Below are 22283 nucleotides of genomic sequence, written 5' to 3' on the forward strand. Positions count from 1 at the left end.
TCTGTGATTCCACTTTGTGGCTACATAAAGACAAGTGATGGAACTAATAGGGAAGGAATACATCACCATCCCTTCTGGCAATACTATGAATTTTCATCTGGTTGAATCAACCATGAAAATGCACAAATTAAATGTAAGTAATTCAAGAACTCAGCTGCAGACATCCATTCTTGTATCATTAAATAATGTTGATATTAAAATTTATTTCCTCATCCATATTCTACTTTCTATAAGTTAAGACAGCACTCCAAACTCACAGCTATGATGACAATATCATTAACTATGAACACAGCATTTATGAAATTAATAACATAAGAAGGTAAGAAGCCAGAAATGGAGTTATCTGGCTAATAACAACAGCTTCAGATCTGACTTAGAGAATGCCTTTAAAAAACAATCCTGCTGTCCTTGCATCAGGAGTCCTCCTTAAGGAATGTCAAATACAGTAACATACATTCAAGTAACAAATACTTTCCATGCAATTTTACTTTATATATGTTACAATATAAAAATGGATAGAAACAATGAACGTTGCCCCAACATATTCATACAGCTATTCAGCACTTGGAATGCAAAGCTGAATTTTTCATAAAAGAAGATACACACTTTACCACAGAAGGGCAACAGACTGACTCCCACAGAATCATTCATAGTATTTACTATGTTAACAGCTGGAAATGCTGACATTGAAATAGTCACATTTGACAGTACTTATTAAAAAAAAAACAGTGGCTCATGATCTACTACACATGCATTACACTAACAAAGTATTAACAAAAGCTTTCATGCAACTGGAAGCTGTATTAACAACAGCAGAAATTAAAACCCTACGTAGCAAATTCTAGTCTGAAAGATACCTCACATCTTCATTTAAAAGCAAATGGCACCTACTCCCAACATCTTCTAGCTGAAAATGTGGTGCCACCCTAGTTGCACCATGCATATTGTATTAAAACAGTCATATAGTCAAAACACATACACTTTCAAGAGATACTACTTATTTTGCACAAGACAATCCACTGCAGGGATTCAAGTATTCAGAAGTGAGAATGGCAAAGCTTCAAGTGCAACTCTAGAGAACACACTTGTTCAAGGCATTCACCTCCATCTACGAGGCAAACTTCCCAAAGCTTCTATTCTACGTCCAGCAGTCGTACTGAAAATTGAAACAGTGCTAGTGGAAAACTAATGGACAAGGGAATGCAGCAGGAGGGAGAGAAGGAATCACCTTCTAAATTTGTTGAAAAAACCACAGTTAAAGAACAACGCTACAACAATTCTCAAGTACTGAAAGAGCATTAATTATTCTAAAGAACTAACAGAACTAATTATTCTAATGTACTCTGATTATTTGGGAGTAATGCACAGGATAACTTGGGGTTGCTAACTGATTATTTTGAAATACCAATCATTCAAACATCATCTCTATTCCAATAAAATTACAAGCAGATACATAAGAGTTAGTTAAGGGTGTGCTACAAACAAGTGGTAGTCATTCTAAAACACCAGAATGAAGGCAAGAAGTAAGAGATAGTTCTATGTTAATGACAAGCAAGATAAATAAGAATAAAATATCACAGATTAAATATCAAAGCAAAAGAGCAAGAGTCCCTGGGTTGAAATACAAATTACAAAACAATTAAGCTTTTAAGTGTTACATAAGTGAAGATATCCAATAGGAAAATGAAGACACTAGTTGTGTGACAATTATAAACTGAGAAACATTTCATATTTTTTTAAACCACTCTTAAAATCAGCAGTAGAAGACGATATTTAAGTGTCTATGCAATAAGCAAAACAAAAGTCAGTGTGTGACTCGTGTCAGTATCTCTGTAGACCTCAAATCTAAGTTTCTCAATCAAAATGGAGTACTAATGCTTTCAAGAAACAAAAGAAAATAAGATAAATTTTAAAAGGCATTCACAGAAACTGTTACCGTTCACAAAATAATGAAAAGTACTTAAGATAAACAAAGTTAGTCTCCCCGATTTATGCAATTTATAATTTTAGATTATTGAATTTTCACTTTTCTTTGCTACTCACATAACTGCTGCTGACATACACAAGCAATTCTGTGTCTAAACGCATATTCCAAATAAACAAAATCTCTGTCTCCATACAACAAACTTGATATTCATCTTCAGCAGCATATGGGTTCTCAGAAACCAATTACAATATGTCACTACAGATGCCTACCGTGCTATTGTATATAATCACACCGTTAAAACAGCTGCAGAATGGAATCATACCTCAAGCCCTATTCCACAGGTGTTCGTGTTGCACCTTCACAGCCTGCTGAAATATGAATTTCAAATACCTCAGATTTTGGCAAGGAAGACACCTCAACAATGGGGCTAGGCTTGAGGTTTGCTGCACAGAACCTCATCCTATAAGCGCATGAGAAAATGAAGAGCTGCAATAGCACACTGTATCCCTATATTTCACAAAGATAATAAGCACCTTCATCTCTTCAATACTGAAAAGGAGATGCACAAAAAGAGCGGATAAGACTATAACATAAAATAACAGGCAAGCCTAAGTTAGTACACAATCTTTTATCTTGATATTTAAGTCAAACTGGGGCTGATTTTCTCCACTGTTTAACTCTTGTCTACCCAAATTCCTTAATCAAGCAGATAAATAACACTACTTCAGTTCTCCCATTTTTATCCTAGTACAGTATCATAGAGTCAACTTCTTCAACAAGTTATGCTCACCTAGAATTTGTTATTACAAGTTATTTACATATGGTTTTCTCAACTCCATTACAATTCAGCCCAAAGTTGACAATATATTGAACTCATTCCCTTCATCTGCTTTTTGCTGTTAGTATCCACAATAACTCAATTTAATACCATATATAGCACTCAGTTTTAAAAATAGGAGCACTACAGTACTTAAAAATCTTAGTTTTATAGGATATATGCAACATTTTATTCTGTTTAGTGTTGAATGAACATAGCTACTCACATTTATAGAGAACTTTCAGATTTTCCATTTAATTTTTGAGAGTAAAGATCACAACAGGGTCTGTGTGCTTTTCAAATATTAGATTTCACCATATTCCTTTGAGATGGAAAAGTAGCATTATTATTGCTATTTCACACCTTAGTCCATGGGCCCTGACAGGATGCAACCAAGAGTGCTGGTGGAGCTAACAGATAAGATTACTAAGCCTCTCTCTACAGCCTTTGATCAGCCACAGCAATTTGGAAAATTGCCTCAAAACTGGAAGAACGCAAATATCACTCATATCTCCAAGAAGGCAAAAAGAAAGACCCAGGGACCTGCAGACTTGTCATAAAATCACTGAATGGCTTGCACTGGAAGGGACCCAAAGATCATCAAGTTCCAGTTTCCCTGCTACAGGTAGGGCCACCAATCTTCAGATGTGATACCAGACCAGGCTGACCAGGGTCTGTCCAGCCTAGTCCCGAACATCTTCAGTAGTGGTGCATCTACAGCCTCTCTGGGCAGCCTGTTTCAGTACCTCATCACTCTCTCTGTAATGAGCTTCTCTCCCTGACATCCAATCTAAACCTTTCCCCCTTGAGCTTAAAAGCTGTCAGCTCCACCTTGATCTCTGGTAAGGTAATAGAACAGCCAATCCTGGAAACTTTCTATAACAAAATGATCAGCCTGATAGATAAGACAGGCTATTCCTGTGTTTCAGTAAGCCCTTTGAGACTCTCTCCCATCACAACCTATAAAATCATAGAATACCCTGAACAGGAATAGACCCACAAGGTCCACAGAGTCCACAGAGGTCCACACAGGCCCTCCCAAAATTCAAACCCTGTCAGATAACATTGTTCAAATGCTTCTTGAACTCTAGCACCTTAGTGCTACGACCATTGCCTTTGGAAGCTTGTTCCAGTGCCTGTCCACCCTATTGGTGAAGAATCTTTTCTTAACATCCAATCTGAGAGAAGCTGTTAAAATACAGGCTGCATTAATGGTTAGTATGGCTCATCTAAAACTGGCTAAAGGGCAAGACCCAGGATCATCCGCTATTTAACTCATACACTGGAAAGCTAGAGAAACAGGCTGATGGAGGAACCTCACAAACTTCCAAAATGAGAAGTACATGTCCTACCACTGTGGAATAACAAATCCAAGCAGCAACACATGCTGAGGGCATCCAGCCGTGCAGAGAAGTACACAGTGGACACCAGGCTGAACATTAGTCAGCCATGTATCCTTGACACTAAGAAGGCCAATGATATCCTGGGTTACACTAGGAAAAGTATTACCAGCAGGAAGAAGGAGGTGATCCTTCCTTTCTACTCAACATTGGTGAGGCTGAACCTGAAGTACCGGGCTTTGTTACAGGCCCTCCAATACAAGAAAGATACACAGGGCCCTCAAGATGATGAAAGGGCCTGGAACACCTCTTTAGTGAGAAGTTGAGGGAGTTGGAACTGCTCAAATTGGAGAAAAGAAGGCTGAGAGAGATCTCAATGTCCATAAATACTTGAAGGAAAGCTGTAGATAAGACAGAGAGAGGCTCTTTTCAGTGGTGCCAGGACAAGAGACAACAGGTACAAACAGGAGCATAAGCATCTCCCTCTTGAATTCTGTGCTGTATGGCTGACAGAGCACTACCACAGGTTGCTCAGAGACTAAGGAGTCATCTTCTTGGAGATCTTCAGATGCCTGAATAGGATGCTGGGCACTCTGTTCTAGGTATCCCTTCCTGAGTAGTGGCTGGATCAAAATGCTTCAGAGGTTGCTATCAACCTCAGCTACTCTTCGATTTCTCTGTCCAACAACAATAGCCAGGGTTCTCTTTTTTTTTTTTTTATCATTCAAACCTCTAAGCTTCATATTTTATTTAAGATGTTACAGTATTTCAGCTTTAGATCACCAACCTCAGCAGTTCCATCCAACTAAATTTCAGTTTTCTTCCACATCCAGCCTTCATGCCCTTTTTCATGCCAGAATTGTTTTCATTTCTGTTTACACTAGTCTTTTCCCCTACAAACCAAAAGCATACTTTCAAGGCCCAGTCCCCCATAAGTATCACTGAGATACTCCTGTTTGAATTCTTCTAACTCTTATATGGATCTGCACTGAAATCAGTTTCCTCCTTTGTACTATGAGTAAAATGACATCCATGACCACAATGCAGACAACCCTCAAACTGTCAAAAGAAAAAGTCCTGTGCTGGAAAATGGTTCAGTATAGATGCAACATTAATGGAATTAATCAACAATACTAAAGCAAATTTCCACATGTATTTCTGACCCATGATTTTTATTAACATATTTCAAATACCTTCAGCACAACAGAATTTGAACAGATTTTCCTCTGAAACAGCAAAATGCACATCCATGACACAGGCTATCCCTGCAGCCAAATTGTGAGGTCCTACTCTCACATTTGCATATACAAGTTCACCCCAAATGAATCGTTGCTGGAATACTCTTAAAAATGGATCACTGATTAATTCCGTTGACAACATAAGAAGTACTTTACAAAAGACTAAGTTTTAATGACAAATTGAGTAGATAAATTCCTCAACCTGAAACAAACAGAACTATTTACTAATCAATACTTGGTTAAACTATTTAACGAATCTTCAAAAGCCTCTCAAAGACTTAAAGAAATACAACTTATAAAGTATGTCTGGACATTATTAATCTGTAGAGAATTTAGGCACAATTCTTGTGGAATTAGTCTTGGATTTCATCAAGCAGTGCCTTCGGAAAAAAAAACATGGTTAATATAGCTCAGAAGATAATATGTCATTTATTATTTGTCTTGATTACTTCTTTTTTCCCTGAAAATAGTAGCATACTCAAAATATCCTCAGAAAAGCTCAAATCTGTGGTTGGAAATTTGGACAAGAAATACATCATTAAATTCTAAGAAAGTATTCCCTTCCCAATCATAGATAGAGCACAAAGTCAGAAAAAAAAATAGGTACTGCACAAACTGAGGGTATGAATAACCTGGTAATATCTATTTGGCACTTTGCTTAACTGCAGCAACTGAGAGGAAAAAATTATTAGGTATCTAAAAATTTTACTTGTGTGTACACTAACACATACATGCCTGTGCATGTATGCCTACATAAGTACATTGAACATATACAGAAAACAAGCATAATCGGCATAAAGGAAAATAGTTGGTAATAGCTTTAGGGTATAGACAGCAAAATAGTTGGCAGTGAAGCTAGAAATGGACTTAGAAAACAGTTTCTACAGCTCTAGCTTGGCTACATACCACAATCATAATCTTTATGTTCTGAAGTAGATAACTGTGTCAAAAATGAGCACATAAGTTCAATGACAGTGTTTCAGCACAACATAGTCAAACAAAGACTGTGTAGGAAATTACAGATTAGCTCCTTGGTAGTTGTTGTCATTACAAACTGATTATATAATTTCTTACCATTCTGACTGCAACTGTGCACATCGGTGTGAAATAACATTATTTCTTTTGTAGCTGGCTATTTTATGAAAAACTAAGCAAACACATTCACAGCTGCTCAAAAAGAAGCAAAAGATCTACAGATCTGCAAGTTAACCTTCCTCAGGATGTACATTAGAAAGGATGATAACAAGAGACATTTTGACAGAGTTTACTCATATCAGGACCTAAGAATTACAAGTTCAGTTCCAGATGCAGAAAAGATTAAATGTTTTCATGTAAATGCCTTTTGCTTTTATTTTAATCCTCCTCTAAGCTATTTTTCTGTTTCACCATCCATCTCACACCCTAAACAGAAATGAAAAATAAGAAAATCTCTCCATCTCTCTTGTATTCAGGGTCATCCTCTTCCGTTACATACCTGTCCATTTTGGTCTTCTCATTAGTCAGCTACCCTCTGTCTCCAGTACTTGGATCTCTTCATCTGAAACCCACTGCCTACCAGTCCCTTCTGTAATTCTGATTCACAGGACTTCTCTATACTTCCCTATATTCAAATGGTCCTACTCACATCTGTAGCTCCAGGAATCCAGATACAAAGTTGAAACAACTTTAAACACATCATAAATAGCTATGGCACAAAAGGCCAGATTCGCATGAACTTTAATAGGAATGGATGAAAAAAATATCCGAAGTACAAATAAAAACCTGTGTCTGAAAGCAGGAGTAATGCAACCCTACAGCTTCAGAACTTTACCCTTTCTCCTGCCAACATACAATTAAAACATTGGCTTGATACACAGAGTTCCTACAGTGCATATTAGCTATTTTGAAAACTGTATACTGTTTAAAGTTCAAGGAGTAACTAAGTAGGTATTTTAAGACTGTCAATAATTAAATACTTCCAATCATATGATGTAACAATCTCCATATTTCTTGTAAGGCAAATAGTTTCGAGTACAGGAAACGAATTGATCTTTAAAGAAAACACAGGAGAACCATTTACAGACATCCTATTTATTTCCAGTTCCACATAGCAGCAGCAGCCTGACAAAGAATTATATATTTGGCATGAGAGCAAGAGTTATCCGTGCCAACCAACATTGAAGGCCACTTTTTGGCAAAAAAAAAAAAAACCCACTGCTGTAATCTTTGCAATAATGTATTACTTTTCTAAGGCCAGAGAATGCAGTAATATAGGATTAAAAAAAAAAAAACATACCTAAGCTTAAGAAAATTGAAATTATATATTTCTTAAAGAGAACAAAAAAATCAATATTTTATACCAACATTCATTAACTACTGTAATACTATAAAGACAAGCATAGCTTAATATTGCTTCATTACTTTCAAGTACAACTTCAAGAGCTCTCTTAAAAGTAATTATACAGTACTCTTGCATTCTACTCCCCTGGACACATGCAACCTCGGATTGTTATGCTAAATGTCTGAAGACAGTAAACTAAGGCACAGAAAATTCATCTTTCATCAGTGTTATAACATTCAGAAGATCAATCTCATTAAGTGACCATGAAATACCACGATGAAAAAATAAATTTTGTACAAGAATACAAAGCAAGAAGCTAGACAGCATAAAAAGATACTTAAACTACTGAAAGCATATTGCAAAGTAATACTGAGAACAGATATATCTATTTGTTCTGATCAGCAACAAGTTTCAAAGAAAGATGAAAAACACTGCACTTTGAAACTGGCTGCAGCCCCACCTAAACTAAATAACAGATCAAACAACAAACAAACAAAACCTAAGTTGCCTGAAGATAGATATCTCATTGCACAATACAGTAATAAATCAAGTTACTCCACTGTGTCACAGCTCCTAAAATGTCCTTATATAAACTTAACCTTAATTTTGTGAGGATCCCCAGGACGCTTTTCAGAACGTAAGGTGAAAAAGATGTTAATGCACTACATACTTACCTAGCACAAAGAACAGCCTGTATCAAATTACAGACTGCCAAAACACTTTGCTGTGGCTAGCCTTGGTCATTTACATTTGTAAAAAGCAAATAAAGGGTTTTAACAAACAAAAATTGCATTTACCTGTGATGTTTCCCAACATATCCTTTGTGTGGCAAGTCAAATCTTCACTTTCTCCATCTTTGAAGTTGCCTATTTCCCCATAATAAAGAGCAATCCCAAGCTGCATTATGCGTATAAACATAGGAAGCTGCTGATCAGAGATTGAAAGTTTCAAACTTTCAACAAATGTGTGAATCTACATCAAAGAAAAAAAGAACTAAAATCAAAGCACTGTCCTCATTAAAGTCTCTTTTACACTATATGGCTTGTACTAGTTTTCTAAGTGCACTCTAATTTCTAAAAACAAAACCTGGAATACAATACAAGGCAAAGGGCTACAAATGATGACTGTCAAAAGTTCTTTGGGTTGCTACACAATAAATTTTTATGTTAAAAGTCAAATGCAAAAGACACTGGCTTGTTTTTTTTCATTTGCTTTAAATGGATTTTTTGTTTGGTTTTTGGATTTCTTTTCCTTTGTTTTTACAACTATTGCTAAACTATATTTCCAAACCATATGAGTGGTTTTGATTAAATAACTTTGTAAAAATTTCATAAAAATCTCTGCATTCTAATGAAAATCTAGACATACTGGTTTTTGTATACAAGTTCCTTCATTTTGATTCTTTTCCTACACCCAATACTATTTTGAATGGACAAGTAACAACTGCAGAGTGGGAGCATCATTCCTTTTAAGTGAAGTGAGAAAAAACAGCTTCCCCACATATTCCAGTTGAAAACTTGCCATTAAGTAAGCCTCTCTAAATCAAGGTTTTGACAGAACTGTAATTACTAAGATGAAATGTTACCCTTCTTTCAACAACATTTTAGTTATCATATTAAATACTTCAAAATACTTTCATGACTCTGTTTTCATGCTATAAAACAGAAAGTTAGACTTGATAAGAAAGTTACCTTTCATTAACATAGGAGATCCATGAAACAATTACAGTAATAAACTTATTTTCTTGAATAAAAAATATCTATTTTTAGTTCCAGGACCAATTTATCTTTTTTTGCATAAAAATAATGTATATGGGATGCAGCTGCATATCATCACTAGTCTTAATGAATTTCAATTCAAGAAACAAAAAAATACTTTATAAACAATACCACATATCCATAGACAGGTTATATAAAATGGTAATAAAATATCTCCACCAAAATATGATAGTATACCAGTAAGATGACCTGAATAAATCTACATGAGTGTAATTATTAATAAGTCACAGCTCTAGTTATACAGAAAAAAAAAGACAAGGTAGAATTAATCATTCTACGTAGACTTCCAAAATGATTTTAGGTATGAAACTTCTGCTATTGCTTCAAGTTCTCTAAAAGAAAAGAGCATTTAATATCCTAAAATACACTTCGGAAATTAGAAACTCACTCTTCAATACCAATTTCAAGATCAGCTGATTTCAAACACATCTGTAATCTCTTCCGTGCAAATTAACAAGTTTAAGGCAAACAGCTTTCAAGATTTGGAAGACAAATTTTGTCAGAAATCTTCTTAAATGTTGCACTTAAGATCTAGAGCATAATGGAAGACAGGAACGCTGGGAAGCACTATAGATAATAGACATAATTTACATTAAACTACTATGTAATACTGTTACATTCCTGGGTCTGCATGGTACTGCCCCCATCTTGCTCTTACACTGCATCACCAGACAAAATCACCTGCTCCTCAGTGAGTCCATTCAACTCACAGATTTTATAAAACCAGCAGCAAATGACTTTAGAACTCTCCTCCTTAGAGGAGTCTCATGTTAAACTCAGTAAAATTAATTTGGCCAAAACTTCACAGTGTTATGCAGATGGTAAAGTCATTCTAGTCTCTACAGCAATAATAAAGGAGTTTACGCTATTACGAACATAGAAGCCTTGGAAATGTTCACTCAGGAATAAAAATACACCACAAACTACACTACAAACATGCACAAAAAAAATTCATTGCAGAGATCTCCACAGATTGGGGAAAAAAAAATATTGGGTTATGCTGGCTTTTGCCTTTAGCTGGTAAAGAACACAAGCTGCTGACGTTGCATTAGCATCACCTGTCATGCCGTAGCACAAAAGCTACAGTAATATCACATGCAACAGTAATTTCAAAAGCTTTAAGTGCCATGGAATTAATCCCATTAATGAAATAGATATATTTACTGGTAGCAGCTTCTTTTACTTGTGTAAGAAATACAGCTGTGTCCATTTGATACTTAGATAATATTTTAAAATAACTACATCCGGGTGAACCACAGCATAAAAGCTTCATGAAAACAACAAACTAAGTTAACAAAAATGAAAAGTGTTAAAGTTAAGTAGATTTACAGAACTAATTGTGCCATACTGCTACAGCAGTGAAATACTTAAGGTGAAAATCATTACCCTTGGATCATTATTCTTTGGAACATATTATGTTATTCATTTAAATTCTGATCTATCATCATAAAACTACATTTAATCCAGCACATTTGTGAATATATATACAGAATATTTATATATAATAAATGTCTATTTTATATTTAAATATTCAGGAAAAAAGATAACCAAGTAATAACGTAGAATACCAAGTAATAACGTAGAATAGACAAAAAAGTAAATAAACTATGCACAAAAAAACCAAAAATCAAAGTGTGCAGGGAAAAAAGGCAAAAGATTTTCAAAAACCTGAAATGTTCCTTAAAAAGCAGCAGCAATAAATGACCAAAGACAACCAAAAAATATATGAAAGAGTTTCATATGAATTGAATTGCTACCACCTCAGTGCACACTATGTTCTTTACTTCGACCAATAAAATATATTTCATAAGAAACATCATTTTAATGACAACAATACCATTTTAAACTATGTAAGGATGTCACTGAGCATCAGACATTCATAAGCTACATTTAACTCTTGTGCTTCACTAAGTACTATCACAAGAGCTGGGCCTGGATACTATTCCCCCTCCTCCCCAAGAGATTTTCGAGGTCACAATTTTTCCTTAATATTATTATTACATTTTCTTTTTTAAAGCCATAGGAAAAGTTCAAAAATATTAAATTGCACTTCCATACATGCTGTAAAATATTATCTTCTATTAATATGATGCCATTAATCAAAAATCCCCATGAGCCAAACAACAGCAGTGGTACTTCAACTTACTTAAAATTTTGAAGTCTGTTTTGCTAAATCTCAAAACTGTAATACAAATATGCAGTTAAACAAAGAAAAGATTTTTGGATACCTACTTTAATAATAGATGGCATTTTGGAGTTGAGGTTATCATAAGTAAAATGCAGACGAGTCTTGAAGGAACATTTGTACAGCAAAGGTTCCTGATAAAATTCAATTTTACCACTAGCATTTCTCTTATCAAGACACACAGTGCAGTCAGAAAAGTTGATCACCTTTCTCAGTACCAGATCCGTGGCTTTAAAAGAAGGATACAAATGTTAAACAAAACAGCGTCAGAAAAAATATTTAATGCATACATATCCAAAATCAAACAATGACCTTGCAACCACCTTGTATTATTTTATATCAACAACAAAGCTTATGCTTATGCAAAGTTGCTTATGCAACTGAAGTTAATAAATTAACAATAATAAACTGGGGTTGCTCTTCAGATGAAGTAAATGTAATTAATGTGTTCTTACTTCAGTTCCATCACTACCATCATGAATGGTAGATCCTGTTAGACAAACCTGATTTTGTTCTATGAAAAGGTGACCTGCTTGGTGATGAAGGTAAGGCTGTTGATGTGCTGGTCTACCTGGACTTCAGCAAAACCTTTGACACTCTCCTCCACAACATCCTCATGGAGAAGATGGCTACCTATGGTTTGGATGGACACACTCTCTCTCTGGGATGTCCAGGCTCAAAGAGTTATGGTCAGTGGAGCTAAAGCCAGTTGGCACCCCAGTACAGAATGGACAGTGAGGTGCTGGATCAGGTCCAAAGAAGGACAACAAGGCTTGTGAAGGGCTTAGAGAATATGCTCTATGAGGAGCAACTGAAGGAAGGAAAGCAACGAAGAGCTGTTTATTCTGGGGAAGAAAAGGCTGAGGGGAGACCTTACCGATCTCTCCAAATACCTGAAAGGTGATTGCAGTGGTCTTTCATCATTGGTGACAGGACAAGGGGAAGTGGCCTCAAGTTACATCAGGGGAGGTTTAGGTCAGACATAAGGAAAAACTTCTTTACAGAAAGGGTTGTTAAGCACTGGATTAGGCTTTCCAGGGAGGTGGTTGAGTCACCATCCTTGAACGTGTTTAAAATCCTTCTCAAAGTGGTGCTCAGGGACATGATTTAGCAGTGGGTTGTTAGAGTTGGGTAGTATGGTTAGACTGTGGTTGGACGATGATCTTGAAGGTCTTTTCCAACCTGAGCAGTTCTATGATTCTATGATTAATACACAAGGCCAAAAGATATCTACTCACCAGAGATATCCATAAACGCTCGATCCCAAAACTCATCCACTGTATAGCATTCTGCAGAAGTGATATTGACTGAGAGAACAATATCATCTTCCACATATTTCAAAATGAGATTGTTGATCACAATATTGACATTGTTCACAACACGCCTAATCAGGCTCTGAACATAGCCTATAAAATAAAACAAATTCTTATAAATAAGGAAGGTATTATGCAAAATCCATCTAATATTGAAGAGATCACTTCCAAATTATATTCCTTTTTAACTCAAAATTAAAATATAAAATCAAATATCATCCTTTATTAACCCCAAAATTACACAACTTTTTATAAGAACATTCAGTACAACTAAGTCAGACTTCTGTAAACACAGCAGATAAGCTATGATGGCAAAACTGTAAATACTAACAACCTAATACAGAGTAAGAGACTAGTTGTTTTTTGCCACCAAGAACTAGCTTTCAACTTAAAGATAAGATTGAATTAAAGGTAAAATTGACATTATGTATTTTAATTGAAAATTATTCAGAAATAGGATTAAGAAGATGGCACAGTTGCTAGAATACTTTAAGCATGCATACACTCTATTTCCATTCTCAACTCATTTTAAAAAGTTAACTACATTTTAATATTCCTAGTATTTTTTCATTCTAAAAGCTAATATATCCACATCACACTCAATAAGACTCCCATGAGATATAACAAAATCAATTTCTGTCAACAACTGAAAGAGTAAGCACCTGCACTGAAACCTGCTGGCATGAAATCCATTTAAATTTTTTCAGATATAATGTGATTGGAAAAATAATCTCTACTGTGAATTCCCAGTATGCAGTAAACACTCCTATTTTACCAATATGGTAAAGAAATTAAATACTACACATATTCATGTATTCTCTTTATAATTAACGTAACTATGGAGATTACTATCTTGTGCTGGAAAAAAAACAAGTCTTAAAACTATTATGTTATGACATTACTCACATACTTTACCTAAAAATACATTTAACATGGGGTTAAAAAGCAGTTAAAATGGTGCAGGTTTGAAGAGCAGTTTTCTGAAACTTGCATTAAATAAAACTCGTTTATATGAAGAATTCTAATACAAATCTTAACTTTAACATCAAACATGGCTTGATCAGTAGGAGCAGGCTAAGGCTGCCACTTCGAGCCTGCTCGTTCTAGCTATTCATAGTTTCACACTTAAATACTGCAATTTGTCTCAGAGTATTTCGGATACTTGACCACAGTGATTTTCAACTCCACAACTGCAAATGTACATGTTTGACATTAAAAGTTTTTCTTTTTCAGCATTCAAAGCTTCCAATAACCTCTTTTATTAAATGCAAGACATGATTTCAGATGCCACCAGTAGAATATTTGGATTCCAACTAAGAATAGTCGTAAGCTTAAAAAATATTTCACCATTGAAATCTTAATTGTATAAAAGGTATCGCATTTCTTATTGTAACTCACTGTGCTTTATTTTATGCTATTTTTGAGTATGTTATTCCCACTAAGGTTAACAGAACAAAAATAACATTAACTTCTTGCACCTTAATAGCACTGTAAATATACTGAAAAAAATCACAAAACATTTTAGAGCACTTTTAGAGCAAATGTCTACACAAACAGGAGAAGCATAAACCCAGTAAAAGTCAATTTCTTGCAGATTGTTACTTTAACTGTATTAAATTGAATTCAATTTTTGTGTATCAGCCAAAAAAATATTGAAATACACACAGAATAGCTTGCTTTTAAGTGCTTTCTCACACTACCATCTTGAAAAAATGATGTATAATTCTAGACTGTATGAATTCAGAAGAATAAGTATATTATTTCAGCACTTAAAAATCAAAACTATGTCTCTTAAGTATGAATAAAGTGCATAAGAGACCTACTTTTATCTCTGGAGTGCTGTGAACTGGCCTGCCTGTTAATAGAAACTGGCACAAATAATTGGGTCTTTTAAGCATGAGGTAGAGATATTATACAGACTTTATAAATAGAAGTACAAAATTATAACCAGTAAATTAATGACTTTACAAGCAACCTATTAATTTCATTAAAGATATCCAAGCCGCCCTTACACAAGCCCAAAAGCTTATTTCCAAAAATAAAAGCAGAAAAATTATTGAAAGAATAATATAAAAAAATCAATTCACCTTGCAATTTCCTGCTTTGGATGACAGAAACATTATAAATCTAGTATCACAATTGAATAACAAACAAAAAAACAAAAGAGCAAGCTCTACTGATAGTTCTCAACATTATTCAGAGCAAATCAAAGTAGCAACAAGGATTAGTCTAAAATCCAAAGCATGAGTTTTCACCTGTCTTTTTAAGTCCAAACTTCTAAGAAAAAGGGAGCAGAACTGAATCTTCCACATATATTTCTTCAAATTCCTGACTTTCAACAAGTTCACCAAAAACATTTCCAAACATGAGGGTTGACTTATTTCTGTAACTTTTAAACGTAATGCTAACCATGATGCTAACCATGACCAACTTTGCCAGTAAAATTCAGTTAACTCACAATAACTACATTAAAGCGATGAAAAATACCAGGAAGTCTGTAAGGGGAAACCTCTTCTGAGGTTCAACACAGAAAACTCATATATACACTTTTTCCAGATTCTCCACAACCCCATAGAGTGCATTATGCACTAAGGCCATGCATGCAGTTTCAGCTCCATCACTTAAGACTATCGTAGCACTGTCAGAATGGTCATATCTCCCTTCTTTTAGGGATGTTCTTATGTTACCAAAGCTACATTTTTAGCTGAGTTCTGCAAAACTCCATCTCTAAGAACACAGCAGACATGAATGGACAAGCAATTCTTTGTGACAACGGTAACAAGAAGTTACAACAGTAATCTGATATCTTTATCTTCCGAATACTAAAACAAATACAATGCACAGTTGACAACATCTTCCAAAAATCCAAGGTGTGCAAACTAAAGCTTTGCAAGGCCAGATCCTATACCACAAAGAATAGAATTCCCCCATAAAGGGGTCTGTATTTCTAATCTAGGTCATATATTGCAAAGGAGTTCTGGTTTAATGTGTTATTTATACATTCAAACAGAACAAAATAACAAGAAAAACAACTGTATTTAGAGAAAGTAGCTGCACAGAAAGTAACTTCTAGCCCATCCAGTATGGTATGTTTTTCACTAATGCTCTCAGAATCATTAGGCTTCACTCTACACAAGCTGATGAAGGAATGTGACAACAAAGAAGGTGACAGCACCCTATAGTTCCAAAGAAGCACATAATACATCTACAGAATCTATCAAATTGTAACAAAAGTTGTCAATGGGTTTTGTAATCAGCAATAGTATGGAAAGTAACTTGTACAGCATTTCTAGGAACACAGCTACCACTGAGAATCATAGTATACTCATATAAGACAATGTGCAAACCAGTTTTCAATGTTTATGTTTTATTTTGAGATGTGGAAACATCTCTTGGAACGTTCAATTTGATCATATGTCAACATTCCAATAAGCAGGCACCCAACGTTGGTGTTTTGCTAGAGACTAGACCTTTCTGGGCAATCTTCAGGTGAAACTTAAGGAAAACAACACAAACCAAATCCTAAAACCACCCTAGAAGGCAACACAAACTCCACATTACCAGAGCCAAGGTGCTGTCCATGGTCTGTATAATGTGCCTTCAGTACTGCAATTCCCAGCCATTGGGACTCAATGGATTTGGAGCTGTGAGTCTCCAGGTCTGGTTCCATAAATGCCCAATCCAAAACAAGTTGATACTACTCACCACTACATGATATTCAACACACTGAAAAATACTTCTTTCAATTCAAGTTAAGGCAAGTAAAAGCTTGAACTTTCAGTTAAAATACAGAAAAAACTAACAAAACTGTCCTGTCTATAACCCATCTAAAATTACATGCCCTGAGAAAGCAAACTGCAATTCATTCCAGTACTCTCAAGTTTCATGTTTCTGCACAAAACTATACCTCATACATGAAATTGCTGTGCAAACACAGAAGCAAAAACAATCAGATAACATAGTTCTTCAGGCATTTTTATATTGTACAAATATTTCCAAGCTCAACTGAGACAAATTTTATGTCAGGAAAAACAACATCTCTACTAACAGACAGAGGAGTAAATACGAAACATCTGTCAGAACTACTACTCAAAGAGAAAACCCTACCTTTAAAATCCATTTTAAGAAACTGAAAACTGAAGGTCTGAAAACATACAGGAAAGGAATTTAATGTGAACCACCAAGCAACTAATGAGCAATAGAAAACAAATAGCAATCTGAAACAAAACTAGAGCAGTAAAGAATAAAAACCTAACATACTATCAAACGATTCTCATGCTAACTCATGTAGCCCTACAAATAGGTTATATACAGTTAAAGATGTAATAAAATTGAAGGAAAAGATGTAAGGATTAATTAATTTTTACTGCACTTATGTTCTGTTTTATAACATTTAAATATTATATTCAGTGTTGCATTATTTATAAATGGACAGAACTTCTAAAATTTAAAACTAATTGACAGAGATATAAAAGTAACTTAGAGATTCTGGTCATTAGAATAAAATTCAGTGGTTTTCTATTATCACTCAAGCACAATCCAGCTTCTGAAATTATGGTCTACCTGGAGGTAAATCAGGGTCAGGAGAAGCAGACTGCTGAACTCGTCGTGGTTTTACTGCAGATTTCATACTTTCCGTGGTACTGCGGTTTGTTGAACTTGAACCACAACTTTCATGGTCTTCCTGCTAGAGGAAAAGGATACCATAGAGTCAATCAAATAAATAAAGAAAATAAACGTGAGAAGAACAACTCAGTAAATATTTGGTATACTAAGCTTCTGGCACTGTTTTTTCCTTCAGTACAATCTTGAATTTCCCTCTAACTACAGAAATGATTAGAGAACTGGCTAGAAAACAAATAGTTCACAATTAACACTTAATTACCTTAAAATAATACGGTTATTTAATTATTAACATAAAATGAAAAAGTAGATCTTTCTGTTGAAACATTTCATTCAGACAAAGTTGCCTCCCAAAGAAAAAGACTGAAATGCTCTCATGATGCTAGTAAGATCACAGAGTTCAGGAAAGAAAACAATCAAGGAATAAATGTAAAGAATACTACAACTTCATGATGTGAAACTTAAGCCCTCCATTCACTAAAAAGCATGTTGCTTAAGCTATGTTGTGTTTTGTTTTGTACAAGACAAATGACGCATTTCCTTGCATGCTACCTAGCATAATAATAAACTCAGAGCAATACAAGCTTCACCACAGGAAAATAAAGAGAAGACTGAATCTTCTTCCCAGTGCAGTGACAGAGCAGTGGCACAGCTGCACAGAGAGGTGGTGGAGTCTCCTTCTCTGGAGACGTTCCAGACCCGCCTGGACGCCTACCTGTGCAACCTGGGCTAGAGAGCTGCTTTGGCAGGGGGTTGGGCTCCATGATCTCTGGAGGTCCCTTCCAACCCCTACAGTTCTGTGATTACTTGGAGAAAATGCAAAAACAGGTCCATTCATACAGTGGAATGGGTAGAAATCATCCTTATAAGAGAAAGATGAATACCATAAATCATTTTAAGTCTTCCAGTGACTAATAGAGAATTTAAAAAGGTGCACTTTTTGAAGAGAAATTTTGTCACAATCAGATCTGGAAATCTTTGTGGGTTTTTTTGGTTGCTTTTTTTGTGTGTGTTTGCTTTTATTCATTTGTTTGTTTTAATTATCATTACTCGGCCACTTCAGCCACTCGCATTTTGATTCATGAAAAATAAAAGGTGCTCAGTCACATAGAGGTTTCCCACTCCAATACGGGGAAAATAAAAGGAAATGTTTATTTATGAACTGCATTTGGAAGACACCTCTTCACCAACAAATATTTTGTAATCAGAAAAGCTCACCTCACCTTCACATCTCCAGCTTACTGAGAAAAACTAAACCATAGACTTAAACCTATAATTTTTAATAACTTTAAACCAAATCCTTTTTCTTGAAAACAAGTTCATATGCAGCATGAAAATATATTTTTGGATGAGTCATCATCTTGCTACTTGCTTGCAAAAAAACAAGATGTACTAATTGGGCTGTTTGGTAACCCTGACATTTCCTTCTTTTCTGTATCACGTCTGGTTACATTTTACCCTTGTACTGCCACAAGTGCATCCAATGAACTATTTCCTAACTTCAAGCAGAATCTATGCAACACATTCATCATAGGTATTACTAGCACTTAAAGATGAAATGAGACAGATTTAACCTTTTAGCACTTTCAGAGAGTTAGGAATACACACTGGCATGATGGTTGGGGGATCCTTTTATATCTTTTTCTAAGGAATGGGGGAGAAATCACAAGTTGTTAACACTGAAAAATGTCTCAAATCCTAACACACAAATAAATTCTTTTTCTTCTTAAATCTTGGACAACACATCACAGTACCTTATATTACACAATTATCACAACAGTTAGGAGTTGTATAGTTTTGAGGTTGTGAAAGCAACAGCAGTTTCACATCAGCTGCTGATACCCTTTAAAACAAATGTTGCATTTTTTAATTATCAGTAGGTCACATCAGCTGCAACTTCAGGAACTATGTTTATATTTAAATTCAAAACCTTTCTATAGTTGTGCAGGTCTGCAGAAAGTTAACTTTAAGAGCATACTATTAATTTCTCAAACACGTGGCTGTCTCATAAGCCCAGAAGTAAAACATGTTCATTAAAGAAATGTGGAAAAAGTTCCAAGTGAACTGCCAAAACTAGCATAATTATGAAAATATTTAACACTGGAAACAACTGAAATCACATACTGTATATAGATTACAGTGATGTCATCACAAACACTGCCAAAATGTACTAAAACTACTGCACTCTAATAAATCTAGCTCACACCAGATGACAAACATTTTAGAGGTAAAGTAAAAATTATATAGCGGATGAGAGAGGAATTTTATTCTGTAAGTGCTAATAACTTGAGTTACAGTATAATACTTGATAAAGCATCCATCCACTTTAGCATTAACAAGAGTGATTCCAAATAACAGTTGCAGCCGTACAGAAGAAAAAACATGCATGGTACAACTGAAGTGCTCATTTTTAAGAAAGTAAGCCATTTACTAAAATCAATTCCTATTGCTTATGCCATAAGCAAGGCTGAGAAAATTTGAGAAGACAAATAATATAACCGTCTGTGTATGGCTGCCACTGTACAAATCTACCTCAGTAACTTTTAACAAATCAGGATGCACAGTTTTCCCCTTTTGGAAAATGCCTCAGAGCAGGTACTTCAACCAAGTGTTTTTATGGAGCACTATGGTTACCTCTAAACCTATGCAAGTCATACATAACATGCTAATGACCTCTGGGCTAGTAAATTTACATGCAAGTTACTCTGTCAATTTTTTACTGAACTGTGCTATATAAAGCAGTTATTCTAAGGTTTAGAATGAATTAAAATACGACAGCACTTGAAAGCATACAAGATGAAGTTACGATCTTTCCGAACAGACAGAAGTTACTATCTTTGTTCATCATTCTATTTTCCATATTAAAATGTCTTTGTTTTTTTAAACACATGCACTCTCATTTTACAATATTTAAAACTTATTTAATGTGCAAGACCTCCAAACTACAGCACAAGCACAGTTTATGGGAAAATTATGTCTTCCCTTGGGGATCACTTAGCTATTTATGCAAATATAGTTTCATAAAAGCAGAGGGACCAAGTAAAAACAGGTAAAGAAAAGTAAATTTTTTAAAAGAAAACAGGAACGCAATAATACCACTATGAATTAAAATTTTTGAAAAAGACCTTCTAAAAATCTAATTCTAAGTAACTACTATCCAAACTTGTAGTTTCCCTGTGACTGCTCTTTTATCATTGTCTCTATCTTGTTTTTTCTAATCCTTCATTGTTTCTAAAGCAATAAGCTTAATGAGCTTTAATATGCTTCATCATTAATATGTTTCATCAGCTAATAACAGACATATATACGCATTCATACAAAGCGAGTCTTAAACTGCAGCACTCAAAAACTGCAGAAGTCATTTGCTACTATACGAACTATCCTTATATGGCTAATACTAACTGGACAGAAAGGGATTAGTTGAGTGGAAAAACACTTGGACCACAGCACTCAAAAAGTTGCAGTCAGAGGTACAAAGTCCCACTGGTGGCTGCCTATGGTACCTTTCAGTCACCAGTACTAATAATCCCACAGTCAATAAAGTACAATAAGCCCATCAATAAAGATGTTAAATCTTTATTGAAGACCTGGAACACAGGGTAGTTACCACACAAGGCTGTGGCTGGTACCAGGCCATGGAGAGGTGCGCATGCACTGGTGAATATAACTGCTATTGACAGGGATCTTGAACATCTGAGGAAACAGACTCTGTGAAGTCAGAGGCAAATGCTAAGTCTCACCCCTGAGACGGAGTCACCTTCTGCAGCAGTACAGACAGGGAGTCAAATGGCTAAAATGAAGCTTCGTAGAAAGAGAACCAAGAGCCATCAAGTTGAACATGAGACAGCAGTGTGCATTTACCACACAGGAGAGCAACCACGTATATTAGCAAAGGTAAAGCCAGCAAGGTGAGGCATGCAATTCTTCTTTTCTTCTCTTTGGCCATTGTGAGACCTCATGAGGAATACTTTGTCCCATCTGGGGGCTCTTCAGTACAAGAAGGACATGGACATATCGCAAGTCCAAAGGAGGACTAACAAAGTGGTAAGGGAACGTGAAGGACACAAGCTATTTCCTTGGGACTGACAGAGATAACTGAGGCTGTTAAGCCTGGGGAAAGACAAGAGAACCTGATGGAAGGTACAGAGAAGGCTAAGGCAGACTCTTAACAAACATGTACCTTGAAAGGAAAAGTAACAGACAAGTTGAAAACATGCAAATCCAAGCACTAGAACAGGCCACCGAGAGAAGCTGTGGAATCTCCACCCTCAGAGCTTTCCAGCATCACACCAACCAAGACTGGAACAGCTCTTCTAACTGGGCTTGCTTTGAGCATGTGGTTGAGCTAGATCATCTCCAAAGCTCATCCCAAACTGCTCTAGGACTGGTTTACATGAAATTCAGAAACAAGTAGTAATACAAGTCTTTTAAAAGACTGTCCTAAAAATATTTCACCAAAGTGGAAGTACTGCCAAGATCTTGCTTTCAAAACAATTGTTTCACTGTTTTATAACTGTCCATAAATTTCAAATGTATGTGCACATATACAAACTCAATAATACCACACTACCATATAACCATGCAGCTCTTCTGCTGGCTAGCATAGGTCAAGTATTGCTTACAAATAAATCAGCAAATGTAATAAAGCCTCAATGATTTTGATATAAAATTATCCTGAGATATAAGAGTAATCAGAAAGCACACGGTTAAATAGATAAAGAGACAACTCATTTTATGTTTGT

General features: G+C 35.3%; 1 protein-coding gene across 5 annotated transcripts in view; it reads right to left on the minus strand.

Annotated features, from left to right (window-relative positions):
- The window catches only part of VPS13B (vacuolar protein sorting 13 homolog B), a 412996-nt gene that overhangs the window by 360103 nt on the left and 30610 nt on the right, over positions 1 to 22283 (minus strand). For 3 of the 5 annotated variants that reach the window (XM_065751678.1, XM_065751682.1, XM_065751681.1), the window contains exons 3-6: positions 17482 to 17602; positions 12844 to 13011; positions 11653 to 11834; positions 8440 to 8614 (exon numbers count right to left, since the gene is read on the minus strand). In XM_065751678.1, the coding sequence (XP_065607750.1) occupies positions 8440 to 8614; positions 11653 to 11834; positions 12844 to 13011; positions 17482 to 17602 (646 nt within the window). Of the gene's footprint in view, positions 1 to 8439; positions 8615 to 11652; positions 11835 to 12843; positions 13012 to 17481; positions 17606 to 22283 lie in introns of all 5 variants that reach the window. The other 2 variants (XM_065751679.1, XM_065751677.1) reach the window with 1 other exon arrangement.

This window comes from Cyrtonyx montezumae, unplaced genomic scaffold (genome assembly GCF_038088225.1).
Source record: "Cyrtonyx montezumae isolate F1298 unplaced genomic scaffold, pur_monq_1.0 scaffold_8, whole genome shotgun sequence".
Classification (NCBI taxonomy): Eukaryota; Metazoa; Chordata; class Aves; order Galliformes; family Odontophoridae; genus Cyrtonyx; species Cyrtonyx montezumae.